At 48.9% G+C, this 20136-nt stretch overlaps 1 protein-coding gene and 1 pseudogene across 5 annotated transcripts; one reads left to right on the forward strand and one right to left on the reverse strand.

Annotated features, from left to right (window-relative positions):
* Nucleotides 1-6163: 6163 nt before the first annotated feature.
* LOC136500790 (inactive poly [ADP-ribose] polymerase RCD1-like) lies at nucleotides 6164-10753 on the forward strand. Of its 5 annotated transcripts, XM_066496220.1 has the most exons (5): nucleotides 6164-7187; nucleotides 8478-8590; nucleotides 9356-9433; nucleotides 9525-10002; nucleotides 10371-10750. In XM_066496220.1, exons 1-2 carry the CDS (start codon nucleotides 6301-6303, stop codon nucleotides 8560-8562), a joined length of 972 nt encoding a protein of 323 aa, XP_066352317.1. In that variant the 5' UTR covers nucleotides 6164-6300; the 3' UTR covers nucleotides 8563-8590; nucleotides 9356-9433; nucleotides 9525-10002; nucleotides 10371-10750. The 5 variants fall into 5 exon arrangements, with proteins under 5 accessions (XP_066352317.1, XP_066352316.1, XP_066352318.1 ...); XM_066496219.1 differs by having other exon boundaries at nucleotides 9525-10753; XM_066496221.1 differs by lacking the exon at nucleotides 8478-8590 and having other exon boundaries at nucleotides 6165-7187; nucleotides 9525-10751.
* Nucleotides 10754-11507: 754 nt separating this feature from the next.
* LOC136500142 (uncharacterized) lies at nucleotides 11508-12513 on the reverse strand (annotated as a pseudogene).
* Between the last annotated feature and the right edge of the window lie 7623 nt (nucleotides 12514-20136).

Here is a 20136-nt window from a genome sequence, read left to right on the forward strand (position 1 = left end):
GGGCAGTAGGAGGTCATCGAAATAGGGGAGCCTCGTCAAGCCGGACTTATGAGTCCACATGTGTTGCTCACTATATCCCATAAAACCACCTTCTTCATTGGGCAAGAGAGCATCTATCTGAGCATGAACCTCGGCACCAGTCTTCAAGTGCGGTCTAGGGTCCGTAACTGCGACACCTTTCCTAAAGTTCTTGGTGTCCTGTCGGAATGGATGGTTGGAATCTAGGAATTGATGATGTTGATCGAACGACGAATACTTACCACCCTTCTTCAACCAAATGAACCTCACAGCTTCCTGGCATATTGGGCACAGGAACTTCCCGTGAACACACCAGGCGCTGAATAACCCATACGCCAGGAAGTCATGCATGGAGTACTGGTACCAGACGTACATTAGCTCGATCGTATGTCCATACCCCTTCATTCCAAGCTTTGATCAACTCATCAATCACAGGCTCCATGAACACACCCATCTTACTCCCTGGGTGCCCGGGAATTATCAACGTCAAGATCACGTTATGTCGTTGAAAGGCGACGCCAGGGGAGAGATTGAGGGGGATAACAAACACGGGCCAACATGTGTAAGGGGCAGACATCATGCCATAAGGATTGAACCCATCTGTTGCCAGTGCGACACGTACATTACGAGCCTCATCGGATTTCAAACGATGCTTGTCATTAAAGCTAGTCCATGCTTCACCATCAGATGGATGCACCATCTTGTCAGGATGGTAGCGTTTGCCATTCTTGTGCCACGTCATCTGTTTCGCGGTTTCCTCGGTCATGAATAGCCTTTGAATCCTCGGCATGAAGGGAAGGTGCCGTAGGACTCGAGCGGGTATCTTAAGCTGGGTCTTCTGGCCACCACCGTCACTAGACTCTACCTACAGGAACCTGGAGGCTTTACACTTCGGATAGTACTTTGCCTCCTTGAGTTCTTCCCGAAATAGGACACACCCGTTCGGACAAGCATGTATCTGCTCATATGGCATCTTTAGTGCTTTAAGGAGCTTGTGTGCCTCGTACAAGGTCTTCGGCAACACGTGGTTTTTTGGAAGCAGGGTGCCAACCACGGCCAACACCTTATCGAAGCCTTCTCGACTCCAGTTTAAATCGGACTTCAACCCCATCAAGCGACTTATGGCATCCAGCTGGGAGACCTCAGAATGAGCGTGAAGGGGTTTCTGTGCCGAGTCCATCATGTACTTGAACGCATCTACGGCTGCCTGCATCTCCGCCTCCTCACGTCCTTCAGCAAACTGTGCTTAGTGAACGTCCTCTACCATGTCTGCTACCCCAGCATCAGCATCGAAAGCCTCGACGCGTTGTCTCACCACGTCCTCTCTCATACGATCGGCTTCACCATGGTGGACCCACCGGGTGTAGTTCGGCGTAAACCCATTCTTGTGCAGATGTGTACCCATGAGTTCCTTGTCTAGCATTCTCCTGTTACCACACTTGCTGCAGGGACAAAGCCATTTTTGGGAATTTTGCGGCCTTGCCAAATGCACGATTCAAGAAACGATTGGTCTTCTGCATCCATTCATAGCTGGCATCACCCTGACTTGTCTAGCCCGTGTACATCCACTTACGGTCCTCCATCCTCTAGCATATATAACATCACCACAGGTGACCATCAATTGCATCTACGCGGTGTCCCTACTCTCTAATAGGTGAGGATAGGTCCTAATTCCACCCGCGGATGCGTAGATGAGGTTAGTTTCCATGCTCCACTCCTATCCGAGACGGAATTTCGGCAGCACCTCCTCGCCGTTCTCTCGATACACGTCCTGCAAGGGAGAGTGTGTATCCAGAGAACAACGAAGAGGTGATGCCGAAACATCGTCTCGAACCGGAGCGGAGCATGAAAACTAACCTCAACTACGCATCCGTGGGCTGTCCAAAAAGCGTGGACAATCCGAAATAGATACGGTCGCAGATATGCAAAGGTCCGCATATCTCTGACCGTATCTCTTTCGAACGGGAGACACCTAACTAGGTTACGCGACCAAAGACCACATACGGATAGAGGGGTTATACCTAGGGTGGCGGTGAGGTCCGGGTAGCGGGGCGGTGGAGAGTCAGTGCAGTGGTGAGTCGACGCGGTGCAGGAAGACTCGCAGCGCCGACGAAGATGATTGGGGTCGCCGAGTCCCTCCCACAGGCCCTCCTCCTGCAAAAAAGGGCAAAAATGGTTAGTGTCGACTCAAAATTTTGGCAGCACCTCCCCTGCACGGGGAGGTTCCCAAAACCTGCAAAAAAACATGGCACGAAGGCCAACAACCATATATATACGAAACATGGCACGAAGGCCAACAACCACATATATACCAAACATGGACACGAAGGCCAACAACCACCAATATATCAAGAGGAGTCATGTACTTTAGTTCTCTTTCCATGCACATGAAAGTATTGAAGTAGTACAACAACAATTACTACTAACCCTACAACTACTACTAACACTACTACTAACAATGCTAATAGTAAGAACTACTTAACTATTAACAACTACTATTACTAACCACTACTACTTACTAACTACTACTATTTACTAACCCTACAACTAACACTACTAACTACTACAACTAACACTACAACTAAAACTACTAACTACTACTACTAACACTACAACTAACTACTACTAACACTACTAACTACTACTACTACTAACACTACAAGGGTAGGGCTTACCTTGGCAGCAAGAACGGCAAGAGCGAGGGCTGGCGACGACGGCGGGGATGACCGCAGCAGCGCGAGGATCAACGGCCGGTCGAAACGGCGCGGGGATCGACAGGCGGTCGGGTCGGCACCTTCCTCTTCTTCCTCCCCCCTTCTCTTTCTTCCTCTTCTTCCTCCTCCCCTTCTCTTTTTTCCTCTTCCTCCTCCCCCTTCTTTTTCTTCTTCCTTCCTCCTCCCTTCTTCCACCTACCTCCTCTACTTGCTGGGCGGCGGCGGGAGGAGCCCGGCGGCCGGACCACAGGCAGCCGGCCTCGTCGGGGACGACCGGCGAGGCTGGGGCGCCGAGGCCAGGCAGGAGCGCCGGCCGAGCGCCGGCCGGTCCGAGCGCCGCCGGGCGTGGGCGCGGCTCGCGCGGGCGCTGGGCCGCCGGTGGCCGGTGCCGCGGGGTCACCGGGACTAGGCGCAGAAGCAAGGCGTGGGCGAGGCGCGGGAGAGGCGCGGGCGCGGCGGACCGGCGAGGCGCTGGCGCGGCGGAGCGCGAGGGCGACGGCGGCGGAGCGCAGGCGCGGGTCTGCTGGAATAGGTTAGGGTTGGACGTGGGCCGACCTTTTTAGTCATGGGCCTTTGCCGGGTGCCAGGTGACGACGGCACCCGGCAAAGATTTTTTTATTTTATTTTTTAAATTTCTTTGTCGGGTACCCCATGACCTGGCACCCGGCAAAGGCTTCTTTGCCGGGTGCCCGGGGTGGCACCCGGCAAATTATTATTTTTTGTTTTTTTACCCTATTTTTTTGTGGGGACTTGCTACAGTAAATATATCCCTATTTCAAAATTTTGGACAATTATGAGTTTTTTAACTATATTTTCTTAATTTTTTCCGTTTCATTGAATTTTTCCGACTATTCCAAATTTGAACTGCAGGTACATGAAATAATGGAATTTGGTCATTCAAAAAATAGTATTCATGATATTTAGGCTATGTCGAGGCCGTATGCAGGAAGTGGCATGAAATGTCGCGCATCATGTTGTCGTAACATGACGATGTACTCGCGGGGGAAGTTTATTTAAATTATATAAAATCCAAACGATGTCCGAAAATCACGAAACTTGTCGATGTGTCTTGTTATCACATGTGGAGGCCCTGGTAAAAAATTGAGAAAGTTTCGAGCAAGTTGCGACGTCGGCTGCCTACATGTTAAGTTAGGTCAAATTTCTAGCGAATACTATTTATATTTATGGCTCTAAATTAAATTTCTAGTTAATTAATTAATGACCATTTACCGACACCACCTCCATCCAGTGTCCGGAAAGAATCTCTCGGTCGCCTCACATTCCCAGACTAGAACAACCGGACGAGTAAAGTTTTGGGGTGTCACATGGAGTGCTTGGATACTAATAAAAAATAAATTACAGGATCCATCACTAATCCGCGAGACGAATTTATTAAGCCTAATTAAGCCATCATTAGCACATGCGTTACTGTAGCACCACGTTTTCAAATCATGGACTAGTTAGACTTAAAAGATTCGTCTCGTAAATTGGTCACCAACTGTACAATTAGTTATTTTTTTTAGTATATATTTAATAATCTATATATATGTGTCTAAGTATTTAATGGGACAGAGAGTAAATTTTAGGCGAGGAAGTAAACCAGGCGGCATTGGAGTAGTTAGCATCACGTGACGTGCTCATCCGTGTCCGTGGCTCTTTCTTGACAGTCTTTCTCATCAGACTCAAAACAAACACTACTATAATATAATAATGATATGATAGAGGAGGCCACCAAACAGTGAGTAGGGTAGGGTAGGGGCGCCGGGTCGCCTCCGTCACTGCTCACGTGGCCAGCCCGCCCGTGGCCTCTGCATCTGCGTGGGTGAGGAGGGCGTGAGAGGCCGAGCGACGAGCCGACGAGGGGTTTTGGTTTGGTTCGTGGCCGTCCTGCCGTTCGTGGGTGCCACTGCCTCCCCCTCCTTCTGTACCGTCGGTGGGGCCCATGCACAGCCAAAGGCACAGGTACTCCGTCGCCCGTCGGTGGAGTAGCTAACTGCTGCTTGCAACACGTGCGCCGTGTCTCTCCCTCGCACGCACACGCGGCTTGTGTATGAGCTGCTCGTGTATATATCTGATAAGTTGGTTTATAATGACAGCAGACAGGGCCCGACGGCTGTGCTGTGGCTGTGATCCAACAACTCTAGTAATTTTGTCCGTTGTGCACCACTATTGTCCGTCTTGCACCGGGCGATTGAGGCCTGATTTGGGCACGCACGCGGCTCGGCTCACCGTGAAAACAAGCACGCAGGCAGGGGCTGTTTGAATGCATCTCCGCCAGGCATTGGCTCTGTTCGCTGGCTTCATGAGCCGTATTTTTTTATAATATTTTTTTTCATAATAAATTAGTCAACGATATTTTTTAGCCTGTCTTATCAGCCAAACGAACATGGCCATTGTCTGAATGCATCCAGTCAAGTAAGTTTGGCCAGCTCCCATTCAAACGGACTGTGTCTGTGCGTGCGTTCCTGGACGGTTGGACATGCAGCCTATTCGCTTGCTCGTATTTGGCTTATCAGCTAATGAACAGTATTTTTCTCTCACACCAAACCAGTCAACCGTACTTTTAACCATGGCTTATAAACCAAACCAGCGCAAATGAACAGGCCGCTGGCCCCTGGCTCGGCGCGGCGCTGATGGCCACTTTCCATGGAGGCGCGTGGGCGGCAGCGGCACTTGTCCGCCGCTGCTCCAACCGATGGTCATTCATCCTCGTCGTCGACGACGACCCTGTAGCTGAGAGCGAGTTGCAGGCGCCCATGGCCAGTCACTCATCACAGCGATGTAGAAACAACAACTGCCGCGCGCAGTTATTAGGAGAAGTTAATATGAGCGGGCCCACGCGGGCGTAGGAGAACCAAAACAAGACCCTTCTCCTTCAGCATTAGCCCTTGTTTAGTTCCACCTCAACTTCTAAAAAGTTGCTACAGTACCTGTCACATTGAATGTTTGCGGTCTGTGTATGGAGCATTAAATGTAGACGAAAAGAAAAACTAATTACACAGTTTGGTGGGAAATTGCGAGACGAACGTTTTGAGCCTAATTAGTCCATGTTTGAATACTATTTGCCAAATAAAAACGAACGTGCTACAGTAACTCCAAAATCCAAATTCCTCCAACTAAACAAAAGCTTACTTCGTTAGTATTTTTTAGCGATAGAATAATATTTTTCTCCCATAAAAAATCACCATCAACGGCAGTATCAACCAAATTTCGGCCAAACGAATAGAGCCAAAACCATAATCCCTCGCGGCACCACCGAACACCGATCCTGTCCAACAGGCCGGCCGGCAAACGAGCAAGAATTCAAGGACGGAATTGCGACGGCACACCCCCCCAGCCACCACCACACATGCATGACACGGTGGTGCTAAACAACCACAGCAATTATTCGTCGCTTGTTTGTTAGTCTACCCTCTTAATGCACCAAGTTTTCTTCACTTAGTCCATCCAAAAAAACGTCCCCCGCCGAGATGGCCATCCTAAATACATCCTAAAAATTCTACACACAAAATCAACCACATTCGAATCCATCGCCTAGATCTGTCCTCAATATTCTCTCTTATTATTCATGCACGATCAACAATTAGCATATTTTATATGGTATTCCTCCTCCCCTCCCTGGGTCGCGGAAAAAGAAATATTGACGCGAGAAAAATTGACGCACGAGAAATCCGCGGCCGCCGCCGGCACGTCGACGCTGCTGCGGGGGTGGCGGGAGTTCCGACGGAGCGGCGCGCCGGCGAGGTTCCTCTGCTTTGAGGACGGCAAGTGGGTCGACGTCACCGGGGAGGCGGTGCCGCGGCTGCGGCGGGCGTTCCAGGAGAGGAGGGCGATGGCCGACGCCTCGTGCGGGGGAAAGGCGTACCTGTTCGACTTCCTGCGGATGGTCAGGATCGACGAGGCCACCGGCGAGGAGACCGGGCTGGCGTGGATCGACCACCGCGGGGGCTGCTTCTTCCCGGCGCCCGCCGACTGCGGCGGAGGGAGGAACAAGCGCAAGAGGGACGACGGCGCGCCGGCAGCGGAGGACGAGGCCGAGTCGTCCTTGGGCGTGGACGAGCGCTCAGGGGAGAGCCCCGGGGTGGGGGTGGACGCCAAGAGGAGGAAGGCGTGGGGGAACGCGGCGGCGAGGCTCGAGGAGAACGACAAGTACTACCAGGTCGTCAGCAAGCTGTTCCTCAGCTACGGGATGGCGCAGCGCGGCGCGGCGATCACGGCGGTGCGCAAGATCGCGCACGGCGTGAGGACCACCGCGTTCCAGGAGCAGGCGCGGTTGCTCGCCGACGCGCGCGGAGCCGCCGCCGGAACCGCCAAGTTCGCCTGGTACGGCGCGTCCGCGGACGACGTTGCCGCCGTGGTGGAGCGAGGTTTCGCGAGGAACAACGCGACAAGGCTTGGCGCACGCAAGCACGGCGACGGCGTGCACCTTTCCCCGCCGCAGTGCCCCTACACGAGGTGAGTTCCGTGCTGTTTTGACATCCCAATTCTTGAGATAAATTTCTACTACGCAATTTTGATCGATTCCAGGCATGTAGTTGTAGCATAATAATCTGCCTGGTTGCAAAGATTCTCATTTCTTTTACTTGCATATGAAGTTGCATCGATTCTTCCGGATGAAGTTGTAAGAATTTTGAACATAGTTCCTCTTCTATCTATCTATCCTGCTGATTGGTAAATAGATCATAGAATTGCTTATTCATGCAGTTAAAAGCTTACCATATCAAACTAGAGCAAAGTTCATGTTCCTTTTGCCATATATTCCAGTTGCTTAGTAGCAGTCAGCGTATCTTGCCAAAGCCTTAACCAATTTCTTGTTTGTTCGCCCTTTCCAAGAATATAATTTACAGAGTGTTTACATTTCTTGTCCTTTTGATTGCTTAATCACAAAGACACTGACCTGTCGCTTCGTATTAAAATGAATTTGTTGCTAATTCGAGCATTTCTGCATTTGTATAACAAAATAAACAAAATATTTTTTATGGAAGTATAGCTGTGGAGTATTCGGAGTAACTTCCAGTGAGAACTGGGAAACAACAGCTGGCGTAGGTTGCTAGCAGCAGCTTACCAGTTACCACGGAGTGATCTCTGATCGTTCCAGTTAACTTGTAGTATAGTGCCCGTGCTGACGTTCCTCCGGCCTGCGCCGCGACCCGTTTGGATCAAACATTAATCTCGTTTGGATCTTCTATATTAAACTCCCCGTTCTACACGAATTCCTTTTGCTTTTTTCTTCGTTTGGATCTTCTATATAAAACTAGAAGGTGCTATTGGGATTTCATCGCCGAACAGAACAATTACTTGATCTCACCGAGCAGAGAAGCGCCTCGACGAGCAGAACAGGTACCTAATCTCGCCGAGCAGAGAAGCTCCTGATCTTGCCGTACAAACCTCACCTTTAAATTCTGATTTCGCCAAGCTGAGCAAGAACCAAATCTTCTTGCGGAGCTGAGCAAGAACCAAATCTTCTTGCCATACACACGATCGACAAGGTTAGCTTCCTTACTATTTGTTCTGATGGCCAGACGCTGCAGCAGGTTATACATACTGCCCCACTATGCATGCCATGTCAGGCTGTCAGCACTACGCGTCCTGTGTCGTGTTTGTCCTGCAGCGATTTCACTTCAGCTTTCGCAGCAAGTTGGTGTGGTGTTGTTCCGTGAGATTGCTTGCATTGCATAAGATGCTACTATTATTGGATTGTTAATTTGCAAGTCAAATTGGATATAATTGGCTCATTGATTTTAGTTTGATAGAGGTCTGCTCGGAAGCTCCATGCTGCTCGGCTGATGGCATCAGCTGGCCTGCTCTCGGCATTGATCAGCACACATAAGAACCGGAATTCTTGTTGAAACCTGAAGGTACATGTTATAGATACCACATCATATGATGAAATAAAGCTCTGATTAGAGCGATAACTAAGCGTTTCCTCTGGAAATTTAGAAGCTCCTAAAACTGATACTGGTCCTCCGGGGAATGAATGAAGTTTAATCTGATTCATTTGGTGGACCAAAGGATTTATTCTGGTTCATTTGGTTGGACAAAGAATTTTGTGTGTTTTTTTCAGCCATCTTGATCATTCAATATTTTTAGTTCTTATAAAAGTGTATCTGCTGCTGCTGTGTATGATTGAGTTCAGACTTGTTGAAGCCTGAAGATACATGTTATAGATAGCACAACATATGATGAAATAAAGCTCTGATTAGAGCGATAACTAAGCGTTTCCTCTGGAAATCTAGATGCTCCTAAAACTGACTGGTCCTCAGGGGCGGAATGAATGAAGTTTAATCTGATTCATTTGGTTGGACCAACGAATTTTGTGTTTTTTTCAGTCAATCTTGATCATTCAATATTTTTTGTTCTTATAAAGTATATCTGCTGCTGCTGTGTATGACTGAGTTCAGATAAGATGATCTTGCTTTCCTCCAACTACACGCTAACAACGTACTGTTTAGCTTCATACTGTTTAGCTTCATCTTCATAGTTCTCAAATCAAAAGCATCGTCGTTGAGACTCACCTGCAACCTTGAGCTATCCATGTCAAATTAATTTGGAGCAACAAGATGCACGTCTGTTCTCCATATATCAAATTAGCCATCACAATTTGCTTCTCATCTTTGGTGAAGGCATATGTGCAGCAACCGGAGAGCAGTAAGCTGAAACTTGCACAACTGGAGCAGGAACTCCAGAAAGCTCACCAGCAGGTAACACTTTCTTAGTTGCATGTATGTTTACTGAGTGCTTGGAAAAGTACCTTTGTGCTGTTATTTTGACTCTCTTTGATATTACTTTCAGGGAATCTTCATTTCGAGCTCTGAAGATCAAACCTATGCCATGAGTGGAAATGGAAATATTTTAATTTGTTATATCTGTGTACCTCTATGTGTTTCTGGATTTAATTAATCTATCTTGATTGAGTGCTATCTTTATCCTTAGAAGTGCATCTGAAATTATAAACTTGTTGCAGGAGTGTTGACTTTTGACACTGAATATGCTAGATGGCTAGAGGACCAAAATAAACAGATAAATGAGTTGAGGACTGCAGTGAATGCTCATGCAAGTGACAGTGATCTACGGCTTATTCTAGATGGCGCAATGGCACATTATGATGTTATGTCTTATGTCATTCGATCATTGAATATCATGACTTACAGCAATCTCTGGATTTTTTGTTCATCGCCTTTATGTTAGGTTATTAAGTTGTGAGAATCTTGTTTTTCAGGGTTTGGATACCCTAACGCCTACCTTGATAGTAAGCAATGGTGTGAAGGTGGTAAGTCATGTTCTGGTAATGTTTTCGGTACTGTGTACAGTGTATTTGGGTTGCGGCCTGTGGGTTGTAGCAGTGCTTTTTTACTAGCTGCAAAGACTGTTTCTTTTTTTCATTTTCATGAATAAAAAATCTATTTTTCTAAGCTCCAAACCTGAGATCACGCCTTTTTTACGTACCACCGGTCTGCTTTTATTGCCACTCTTCAAGATCAAATGAATTATTTGTTTGAGTTCAATTGTTGGTGATTATCGAGTACATATTCGTAAAAAAAATTTAACTGTACCTTACGCCTTTGAAAACTTTAACTGGACAAGATGGAAAGATGTATATGGCACCCATAAGTGCTTATATTATTTAACATATTTCAGGTAATTGGCTTACGTTTCCATGAAGAAAGCATATGAATTCAAAACTGATACGAAGAACAGCCATGTGCATGCTGACAGCTCAAATAAAGCGTGCAAAGGACGGTTGCCTATCCATCGATATCTTCATGTGTCCGATGAAATATAAGAAGCTAGGCAGTATAGGATTACGATTTGTATGCATTTCCCATCTACTAATATTCTTAGTAGATATGGTTTCTCACTTTCTCTAAGAATCTTAATGTTTGAATAACAATGTTGACTGGTTTAGCATGATCAAACATCAAACTCCCCCTCCCCCCTGCAAGAAAAATATGTTGGTTTGATTTGTTTTATTGTTTTCACGTGCATTCCTGAAATAAAACCGTGGCGTTAGCACGGGCACTATACTAGTAATATATAAGCGTCACCTCGCTAACATCATGTTTTCATCACCTCAGATTCTGCTAGTATATATACTCCTAGTCACTGTCTCACTCACTTCTTATAATTATGTAAATACAATTCTAGTGCAGTGCAAACTCAAACTATATATATTGAGCGATGTCGATGATCGATGTCGACTGGTTGTCCACATGATCAATCCATCCCACGGTAAAGAGCTAGGTCCCGTTTGGCAGGGCTCCGACTGCTCCGGCTCATAGCTCTCTTCGAAATTGTGTCGCTATATATGGGGTTCAATTATATCCATCCTACTTTAAAATACCAAAATTTTTGTTGAAACTTTGGCGATATTTAAATACATAATTATTATGCAATACCACGCTAAGATTTACGGCTCGAAGATTAATTCGGTGATCACGCCATTTCTTCCGATACGTCTTGGAGAGTTGGAGTTGCACTCCGCATATGCCGTACTTTTTGGACACACCTTGATTCGGACTTGGTACTGTCGATCATAGATGCTCCTAATTCTAACTTGTGCAGTCGCAAATAGTTAGTCTAGGTCACATTATTTATTTGGCACTGAAACAAACCAGTGTTTCGTATTTGGCACTCGAAAATTTGAACTTTCTTATCTGGCATCAAGTTGAAATTTCCTTTCGTAAATGGCACTACCGTCCGTTTTCATCGGTCATCTGTTAGTTGACTGGTTCGACCGTGTCAGTTTTTTCTCCGTATGTCCAATGTATCCGTCTGCTAGATACGAAACCTGAAATTTGGCCGAGCCCCCATAATCCCAGATCCCGGACCTTCTTCCCCGGCTCTGTGCCACTGTGCGAGGCTCTCCTCCGCCGCGGCGCGCCGCGCCTCGTACAGGCGCTCGTGCACGGACCTCCTCCTGCCGCCGCGGTGCCCCGGCGCCCCGCCCCTCCCCTTCGCGGGTGACGGAGACGGAGATGGTGACGATGCGCTTGGCTTCGCCGCCGCGGTTGGCGCAGTTGGAGCAGCGTGGTGGGAATGCTGCTGCAGGTGGTGGGTGGTCTTGCCGCCGTCCGACGTGCTGTGGTGGAGCAGGTCCTTGAGGAACCCGCCCCAGCGGCGGGATCCCCGGGAGGATGAGGACGACGTGGTGGAAGCAGAGGAGGCGGTGGACGAGGACGACGACGAGCGCGACGCCGCGGGGGTCGCCGCCGCTGGATGCTGCGCCTCGTCGGCGGACTCGGCCTCCGGCACGGGTTGTGCAGGCGCGTGCGACGCGGTCCGCCGGTGTGTGCGGAACGGGGACATCGAGCGCGCCTTCCGGCGCAGGGAGCGGCTCCGGACGCGGCCGCGGTCGTCGGCAGCCTCCTCCTCCACCAGCTCGGCGTCAGCGCGCCGCGCGTCCGCGGCGGCGTGGGGGAAGTCCAGCAGCAAGGCCGGGTCCGGGTGCGGCTGCAGCAGCGCGGCGGACGGGGCGGATCTGGCTGTTGTGGAAGAGCTCGTCGGTGGAGGACATGGCGGTGGCGGAGGGCGACGGGAAGCGCGAGGAGAAGTCGAAGTCGAAGTCGAGGACGCCGGGGATGGTGTCCTTGCCGCCGCCGCCGGGGCTGGTCGGCGCGCTAAAGAAGAAGTGGGACGGGGACGGGTACGGGTCCCGGTCACGGGTGGGGCTGGACGGCGCGCTGACGAAGGGCGTGGAGCAGGCGTGCTCATGTAGGCCATGCTCACCTTCGCACGGCCATGGCGGAGCGGAGCTCCAGGCGCGCGTGCTCGCCGTTGCCATGGCCAGCCGGGGGCGAGGCCGACCACCATCTACGCGACAGTAGCGCCCCCGACCCCTGCGCGCAAGACCGGCGGCGGCTCGACAGCTCGCTCACGCGCTTGCCCGGCAGCAGCGTGGCGGCCTGCTAGCGCGCGCTCGCCGGCCATGGCGCGCTGCCTTCTCGTCGGCGCCGTCCATACGAAAATACTTGAATTTCCCTATTTGGCATCGTGGGTTTCTACTGTAAACAAGGGTATTCGTGTCTTTTTGCCAGCCACTTAACACCGTTACTGTCCTAAATGGACGGCAGTGCCATTTACGAAAGGAAATTTCAACTTGATGTCAGATAAGAAAGTTCAAATTTTTGAGTGCCAAATACGAAACACTGGTTTGTTTCAGTGCCAAATAAATAATTCCCCCTTTACTTTAATACTAGATTCTGATGTAGATTTAATATATAAAAAAAAGATTAAAAACACACCGTCATGAACGTGCTACAACTGTTCAAATCGTCCCTAGAGAATTCAAGTCGAATAAAGCTGAAACTGAAAGTAATAAATCCGGATGTATATACGGAATACTACTACTTGAACAAACATCTGCCATACAGTGCTACTACCATTGCTCTGTTCGCTTGGCTGATAAACATGGCTAAAAATATTATTGACTGATTTGTTGTGAGAGAAAAATATTATTAATTAGTTGAAAAAGTATGATTTATAAGCCAAACGAACAGAGCATATAGGGCCCGGTCGGCTGGTGTGAAAAATGCATTGTTCATGCTAAAAAACAATGTTTTGACTGAAATATTGTGAAAGAAAAATACTGTTCCGGCTAAAAAAAAGAAGCCGAACAAGCCGGCTTCTTGATCAGCCGAACGGCTCCATAGTAGTCCGTGTTTCCCCTTCTCTCTACACGACTGTCGACTACACCACCAAACATGTCGGTGGCCGAGAGTAGTCAGAAACCAAATAATTGAGGGCTTTTTGGATCTACGCCATTACAAATTTTAAAGTCTGGAGATACGTCAATACAATCCGTCTATTTCGAGAACTACCATTGCAATTCCATCTCTCCCTCATCCATGCCATTTTCTATGCCTTCAATGTACATGAGCCCATTGTCAGACTAGTATATGTACAGAAACGTGTATGGACGTTAAGTCCCGGTTTCTCCGTTAGAAGGAGTTGCCGTCGCTCTGCGTCGCCGCCGTCGCGCGAGCTCCACCTCACGTGGTGCCCACCGCGGACGAGAGCCGCTCCGCTCGTGCGCAGGCTGCCGCGGGCGAGCGCCGCCGTTCGGCCTCTGGCCCCCACGGGCAGCCACCAGCACGGGAGAGGAGTGCGTCATCTCCATAGATGGCAGCGCGCGCGGTCGACGGGCTCCTGGCCTGCACCGCGCAGATGCGCATGGAGGCCGCGCTGCAGCGGCGCGCCGGCAGCCCTGCGGCGCGGCTCGCCGACTTCTTCGACGCGGCTACGGGGTCCGGCGCGAGGGGCGTTCTGGCCGCCCTGCTGTTCGCGCGCGGGCAGCGCGGGCGGCGCATGTGCAGCGCTAGCGTTGCTCCGCAACACGGCGCCCCATGCTGGTCCCCTGCTACGACCTAGCGACGCGGGCACCCTTCTTCTCGCGCATCCGCAGATGACTTCCAGCATGTGTGCATCATGTCAGTCCGAGAAACAGAGCAAGACACTATCTTTCAAAAAATAAAAAAAACAAAGCAAGAAACAACTTCAGGTTCAGTTCAGTTCATCATGTTATCTGCAACATTGCGATATTCAGGCACACTTTTGTGTTGGATCGGAGCTTTTCTTTCAAGCAGGCCACTGAGCGCTAGCGTAGAACAAAATGTAGGATCCGTGAAGAACAGCTAGCAGCAGAGTTCAAGTCCCTGCCTCTTTCTTCAGGGAGCTCTGTGTCTCGCTCCTGGGCTGATGAATTTCCTTCTTAGTTTCGCATTCTGCTGAAGGTTGGAGTTTCTGCCTCGCTGGAATGCTCCGACAAAACAAACACGGAAAAACCACAAAGAAATTCTTAGATTTTCAGAAGGCGATGACTACATGAAGAATTTCGAAATCATTGCCGCCACCAACCAACAACAGAATAATTTCCTTGATCGTAAGCGTTGTGAAAAGGTAACAAGAACGAAGAAATGTGCATAGGCGAGCTCGTGTTCGTGCACCCAACCAACCTCTTGGAGCTCCTCTACCTCGCTGAAGGACTGGATGGCATCGCTGCTCGGACTAAGAGCGTGTGGCCTCCTCTCTTCTTCAGCGCCGGAGTGGAGGTGGCGTCCGTGGCGGATCCGTTGAGGTGGTGTCGGGCCGGCGGCGGTGGCCGCGCGCTGGGCAACCCCACGGCGGCCGCCATCGCGCACGTGCTCAACAACTGGCGCGAGCTCCCCACCGCGGCCACCATCGTCGACTTCCTCGTCATGTCCATCAGCACAAGGACGTCACCGGGGAGCTCCGCGTCCTCGACGGAGGAGACAGGGACGGGGACTCCGCGTCCACAGGCACGAACAGAGAGCTCCACAGGCCTGGACGTGCCCTCCACGGACCATGGCGGCGGCGAACTCCTCCAGCGGCCTCTTGGTGCGTTGGAGCAGGTGCCGCAACCTGCTCTTTCGTGCTCCTCGTCTCCTCCATGGGCAGCATGGGACGGGGTTGGAGGCCCACGGACATCAGCGCCCTCTCCTTCATTCTCCGCATCGGCGTGCTGGGACTGCAGGTGCTCGCGCGCGCCCGCGGTGGTGGTGGCGTTGGCTGCTCGCCCACGCGGCAGCTGTTCGCACGCGCACCCGGATCGCGCGCGGGCTATGCTACCTCCACCACGACGACACGTCCGGCGACAACCTGCAGCCCGCAGGGCCAACGACCAGGAGCGCCCCGTCGCTCTCGCGTGCAGGCCGCCGCGGGCGAGCGCGGCTGCTCCCCCTTGCGCGCGGTCTGACGGAGGAGACGGGGACTTGACGTCCGTATGCCTTCCCGTAGGTATACGTGTTTGACAGTGGGCCTTGTACGCGTTAGCCATATAAAATGGTATGAATGTAGGAGAGATGAAATTATAATGGCAGATCTCTGAATGGGTAAATTATAATGGCGTGTTTTTCGAAGCTCATATAATTGTAATGGCCTATATCAAAATAACTCAATAATTAAATGCATGCGTTCTAACGTACCAGTACGACCAGAATACTCCCTCTGTCCGACAGAAGTAGTTTTCATTTTTTTCCTGAGAAGTTTTTTTTTTACTTTGATCAATTATATATAAAAAATATTGATATTTATAATATATAATTATTATCATTAGATAGATCATTAAATATGCTTTCATAATAAATTTATTTAAAGATATAAAGGTTGCACATATTTTCTATAAAGCTAGTCAAAATTGAGAAAGTTTAACCTCTACGTGTCTAATTTCTGGGACGGAGGGAGTATAAGGAAGCTAGTCAAAGTTGAGAATATATATACTTATGGTAGAAGACTAGCATGTTCGGTTGGCTGGTTTGTGAAGAAGTACTGCTGGCTGGGTTGTGTGAGAGAAAAATACTGTTTCGGTTGGAAATTTACGATCATTTACGACAAGCCACAACCAAACGAACGGGCTGAGTATGGCATCTGCGACTTGTCAATTATCATATTATAGTTTTTCATAACTCCTGACTGAATGAAACAGTTTAAACAAAGGCCGACTCGGACGTGTAGCTAGGAAATTAAACAGCAGCAACACCAGAAGGGGAGGAAAGGAAGTAGTGCTTCAAAAATTCAGAACAGATCGTTACAGAACACAGCAAACTGAAAATATGGCCGAGCAGATGGTAACTTTCAGCAGGTGTGTGTAGGAAATGCAGCACATGGGCTCATAATAAGTCATTAACGTGCCTTCATCACCAGATAATGTACGACGTTGATGTATAGCGTAATACTCAGACTGACAGGCCAGCTCAATCCCTCAGCTAGCTAACCTACTCGTACTCATGTTCGATCCGCTCCAGCTGATCACTTAAACTCGCGACTTTATGATGATATAAGTTGACAACCTTATTATTACTAGATCCGGAATTATGGGCACACATATACGGAGTATTGGACTAGTATAAGCATTTCCTTCTCTTTTTTTTCTTGGGAACAGAACTAGTATAAGCATTTCCAAATTGAAAACCCCGGACCCTCTGGTACGATTTAGATCCAGAATTTCGGACACTACGTAAAACATACTCCTACGTACGATCGTCCACCTATCAGAGGTTTCGGTGTAGAAGGTTTACTACGTGTGCAAACAGAAGATATATTAATAATAATTCAGAAGAACATCTTGCGGTTCAGCATCGGTAGATGGGCCGGCTGGCGTTAAGACGTACTATAAAATTTGTGGGCCCTGCTCGCGTCAAGCCTGATCAACTTTTGTTCTGCTTCTAGTACGTACGAGTGGGCCTGGGGTGACGAACTCACGATCGTTGCCTGCACGAACAGGGAGGTTTTTATCTGTACCCTTAAAAAAATGCCACACTCCTACGTATCCCTCAAAAGTTGGTCGTCACCTACATGTCCTCGCTCGAACTTTTCTTTTCCCTCACGCCATTCCGTCGGCATTTGCTCCTAACGGTGGGTAACGGCTCTGGAGAATGACTCAGTTGTCCTTGGGCTTGTATGGGCGTCTGAACTTTTTCGTTTTGCCATTGCTCTCCTTTGTCACCTCACCTCGCCTGGCCAGCATGCAATGCAAGAGCCTAGTTTTACTATGCCTTGCAGCACAAACACTACTAGGAGCAGAAAAGATGAGCATTTTCAGACGGGGGGCGATTAACAGAGGCTTGTCTCTGTAAATTTCAGATAACAGAGCACTTCATATGATTTCAGAAAACAGAGCATTTTAGAAAGACGGCGGTTTTCATCCCGGCCGGCCGGCACTGACAGCAGCCTCCCCTTCGTCCGTCGATGTCGTCGTCAGGTATCTGCATGCATATATCCGATGGATCTGCAGGCCCGCCGTGATTGATTAATTAAGCAACAAGTGTGTCATGCATGACATGAATGACGACCCCCCGCTTAATTTGCATCACGCCCAAGTGAGTGCGTGCGTGATGATCAGGAACGCGCGCGCGGCGTGAACCCAGACCCTCTACCCGTACGTGGTCGACTGGTGTGGTGCGGTGGCCGTGACGTCCCCCTGGCGTTTCCTCCGTCCGTCCACGATACCATCTCAAGGCCTGGTCACCTGGAGGTAGCGTACAGAATCAGGCCAGGCGCGAGAGATGGGCCGGAATGGCGGATGCATCGTCCGTCCGTGCCATGACGTGCGGCTTAAGTTCAGTTGCATGCCATGCATCTCTTGCAAACTAAGGCCAATATAATGGCCTCATGTGTATGTAGCAACGACTAGCTAATACATGCAGGCAGAGGCCATCATCTTTTATATTTTGCTAGCTAGTTTGCCAATAATGGGCGTGTCATGTGCGGCGACTCGCACTACACATACCATGTGCATGCATGCGAGGCAACAACAATTAAGATCACGCTAGCATGCAAATGCATATGCACGCAGCACAAAACTAGATCGACGTGCACGACGACGGCTATTCACACTAGCTAGCTACTACGCTAGCGCCCCGGCCGTGACCTTGCTTGCCACGCATGCTACCACCATCGACCTTGTAACTTATATATATATATATATATATATATATATATATATATAAAATCTGCCACAAGACAACTGTCCGGATCGAGTACGGTCTTTGCATCGCTGATGGAGGCAGACAACTCAACAGGATACATACTTCCTCTGTCTCAAATTATACATCGTTCCGATAACTTTCGAGAGTCAAATAATCTCAAATTTGACCGAAATTATACGATGAAATAATAATATGTATGATACCAACTAAGTATACTTATTTGATGTTATCAATCTTTGTAATTCATCTCTATAATTTTGGTCAATGTACTGACTCCTCAAGATTCTTGGAAAATAATTACCCAAAACCAGTAGTAAGAATATTACTCCCGGCCGTATAATCTACATTATTAGTACGTATGTACTCCATGCCGTACATATATCTAGAAAAATAATTAATCTGCAGAAAAATGGCACTCGAGTGGGATGTGAAGGCGTGCGTACATCGTCGATCGAGTTTCATTTTGATTTGAGGTTGCTGTAGTTATGCTAATGCAAATGCAAAAAGATGACAAGAAATAATCCCAACTGCAGACGTCAGCCAGGGCACCGACGGAAGTCCGGGCCCACCTGCCAGCCAGTGTACAGCGGCAACTGGTCCTTCGGATGCTTCGTCGGAGGTCCCAATTGGCCTGGCAATGGCACAGGGGAAACGAAAAAGTTCAGACGCCCATACAAGCCCAAGGGCAACTGAGTCATTCTCCAGAGCCGTTACCTACCGTTAGGAGCAAATGTCGACGGAATGGCGTGAGGGAAAAGAAAAGTTCGAGCGAGGACATATAGGTGACGACCAACTTTTGAGGGGTACGCAGGAGTGTGGCATCTTTTTTAAGAGTACACATGTAAAAGCCTCACGAACAGGGCAGCCTGGCAGCCACAATTCAAACATGCAGCTGCTGCATGCTTCCATCTTGCTGGGCCAGGTCCAGGTATAGCCCAACTGCTACAAGTTCGGGCCTTTTCCAGCCCAGATCATCCAAACAAGACATGTGAATTAGAATTGTTTCCTCATGGCGCGCCGCTGATTAGTACGTCTTGCTCGGTTTCCTATTAAGCTTGGTCCATCAGCATGAACGTTGTTTGACCTTGACACACAAGCTCCTACTCCCAAACAGCACACTACTGTCGACGAAAACTTGAGACCTCTTCGACAGCAATGTCAAATCATTCATCGTATGTACAAATTCGTCTTCCCTTGGTTGGATCCATGAGGAGTTACCGCGCGTCCTGGCTTGCCGTTGCCAAATATACGACGAACAATGAACGTGTCCTGATGCATGTATCTTTTTTACTCTGTTTGGTTGACGAGCTAGCTAGGAAAGATCCCAGCAGCTCTCGATCTCTAGCCTAGCTAGCTAGCTTATTTATTATTAGATGTATATATATACATACAAAAACCAAGAAGAAACAAGCGAATAGGTCTCAATTCCTATATCTAGATGCACGCGCGCGTTTGTGTTGTTCACATTGCAATTTGGCACAAGTGGTAGTACTCAGATCGTGAGTACGTATACTAGTGGTAACGTATAGTATTGTGTATATATGCCTTGTATATATAAATAAATAAATAAATAATACTATAACGTACCGCGTACGACTTGACTGAGGCTACGCGGGGCACGGCGGACTACTATAACGTGCTCTTCATCGTCAGCCAGTGAGAAACAAAGAAAGGTCATTCGCATGCAAGTGTACATGTAGCGTTGCATGAAAGCGCGCGAATTCTCGCTGCGTAACGTAACGTAACTAACTAATTAATTAATAATAATAATTACGACGATACGTGACTGGGCCGCAAGATTTAATACTACTACTAATACTAGTATGTACCATAGGAGTATTAATTAGGACAACTAATCAAGAGATCTATCCTCATGTAGTGGACATGTGGTTGGTGCCGAAGTTCGCCACATCGGACGCTAGACAAACTGTTATGGTGAGCAAAACTGAAGCTACACTCGA

This window comes from Miscanthus floridulus, chromosome 13, assembly GCF_019320115.1.
Source record: "Miscanthus floridulus cultivar M001 chromosome 13, ASM1932011v1, whole genome shotgun sequence".
Taxonomy (NCBI): Eukaryota; Viridiplantae; Streptophyta; class Magnoliopsida; order Poales; family Poaceae; genus Miscanthus; species Miscanthus floridulus.

What these genes read in the sequence shown, in the direction of transcription:
- LOC136500790 (XM_066496219.1), top strand. Translation starts at nt 6,301, where the DNA reads ATGCACGATCAACAATTAGCATATTTTATATGGTATTCCTCCTCCCCT. An exon ending in CCGCAGTGCCCCTACACGAG is followed by an intron (nt 7,188 to 8,477) that starts GTGAGTTCCGTG and finishes CATTGATTTTAG; the next exon opens with TTTGATAGAGGTCTGCTCGG.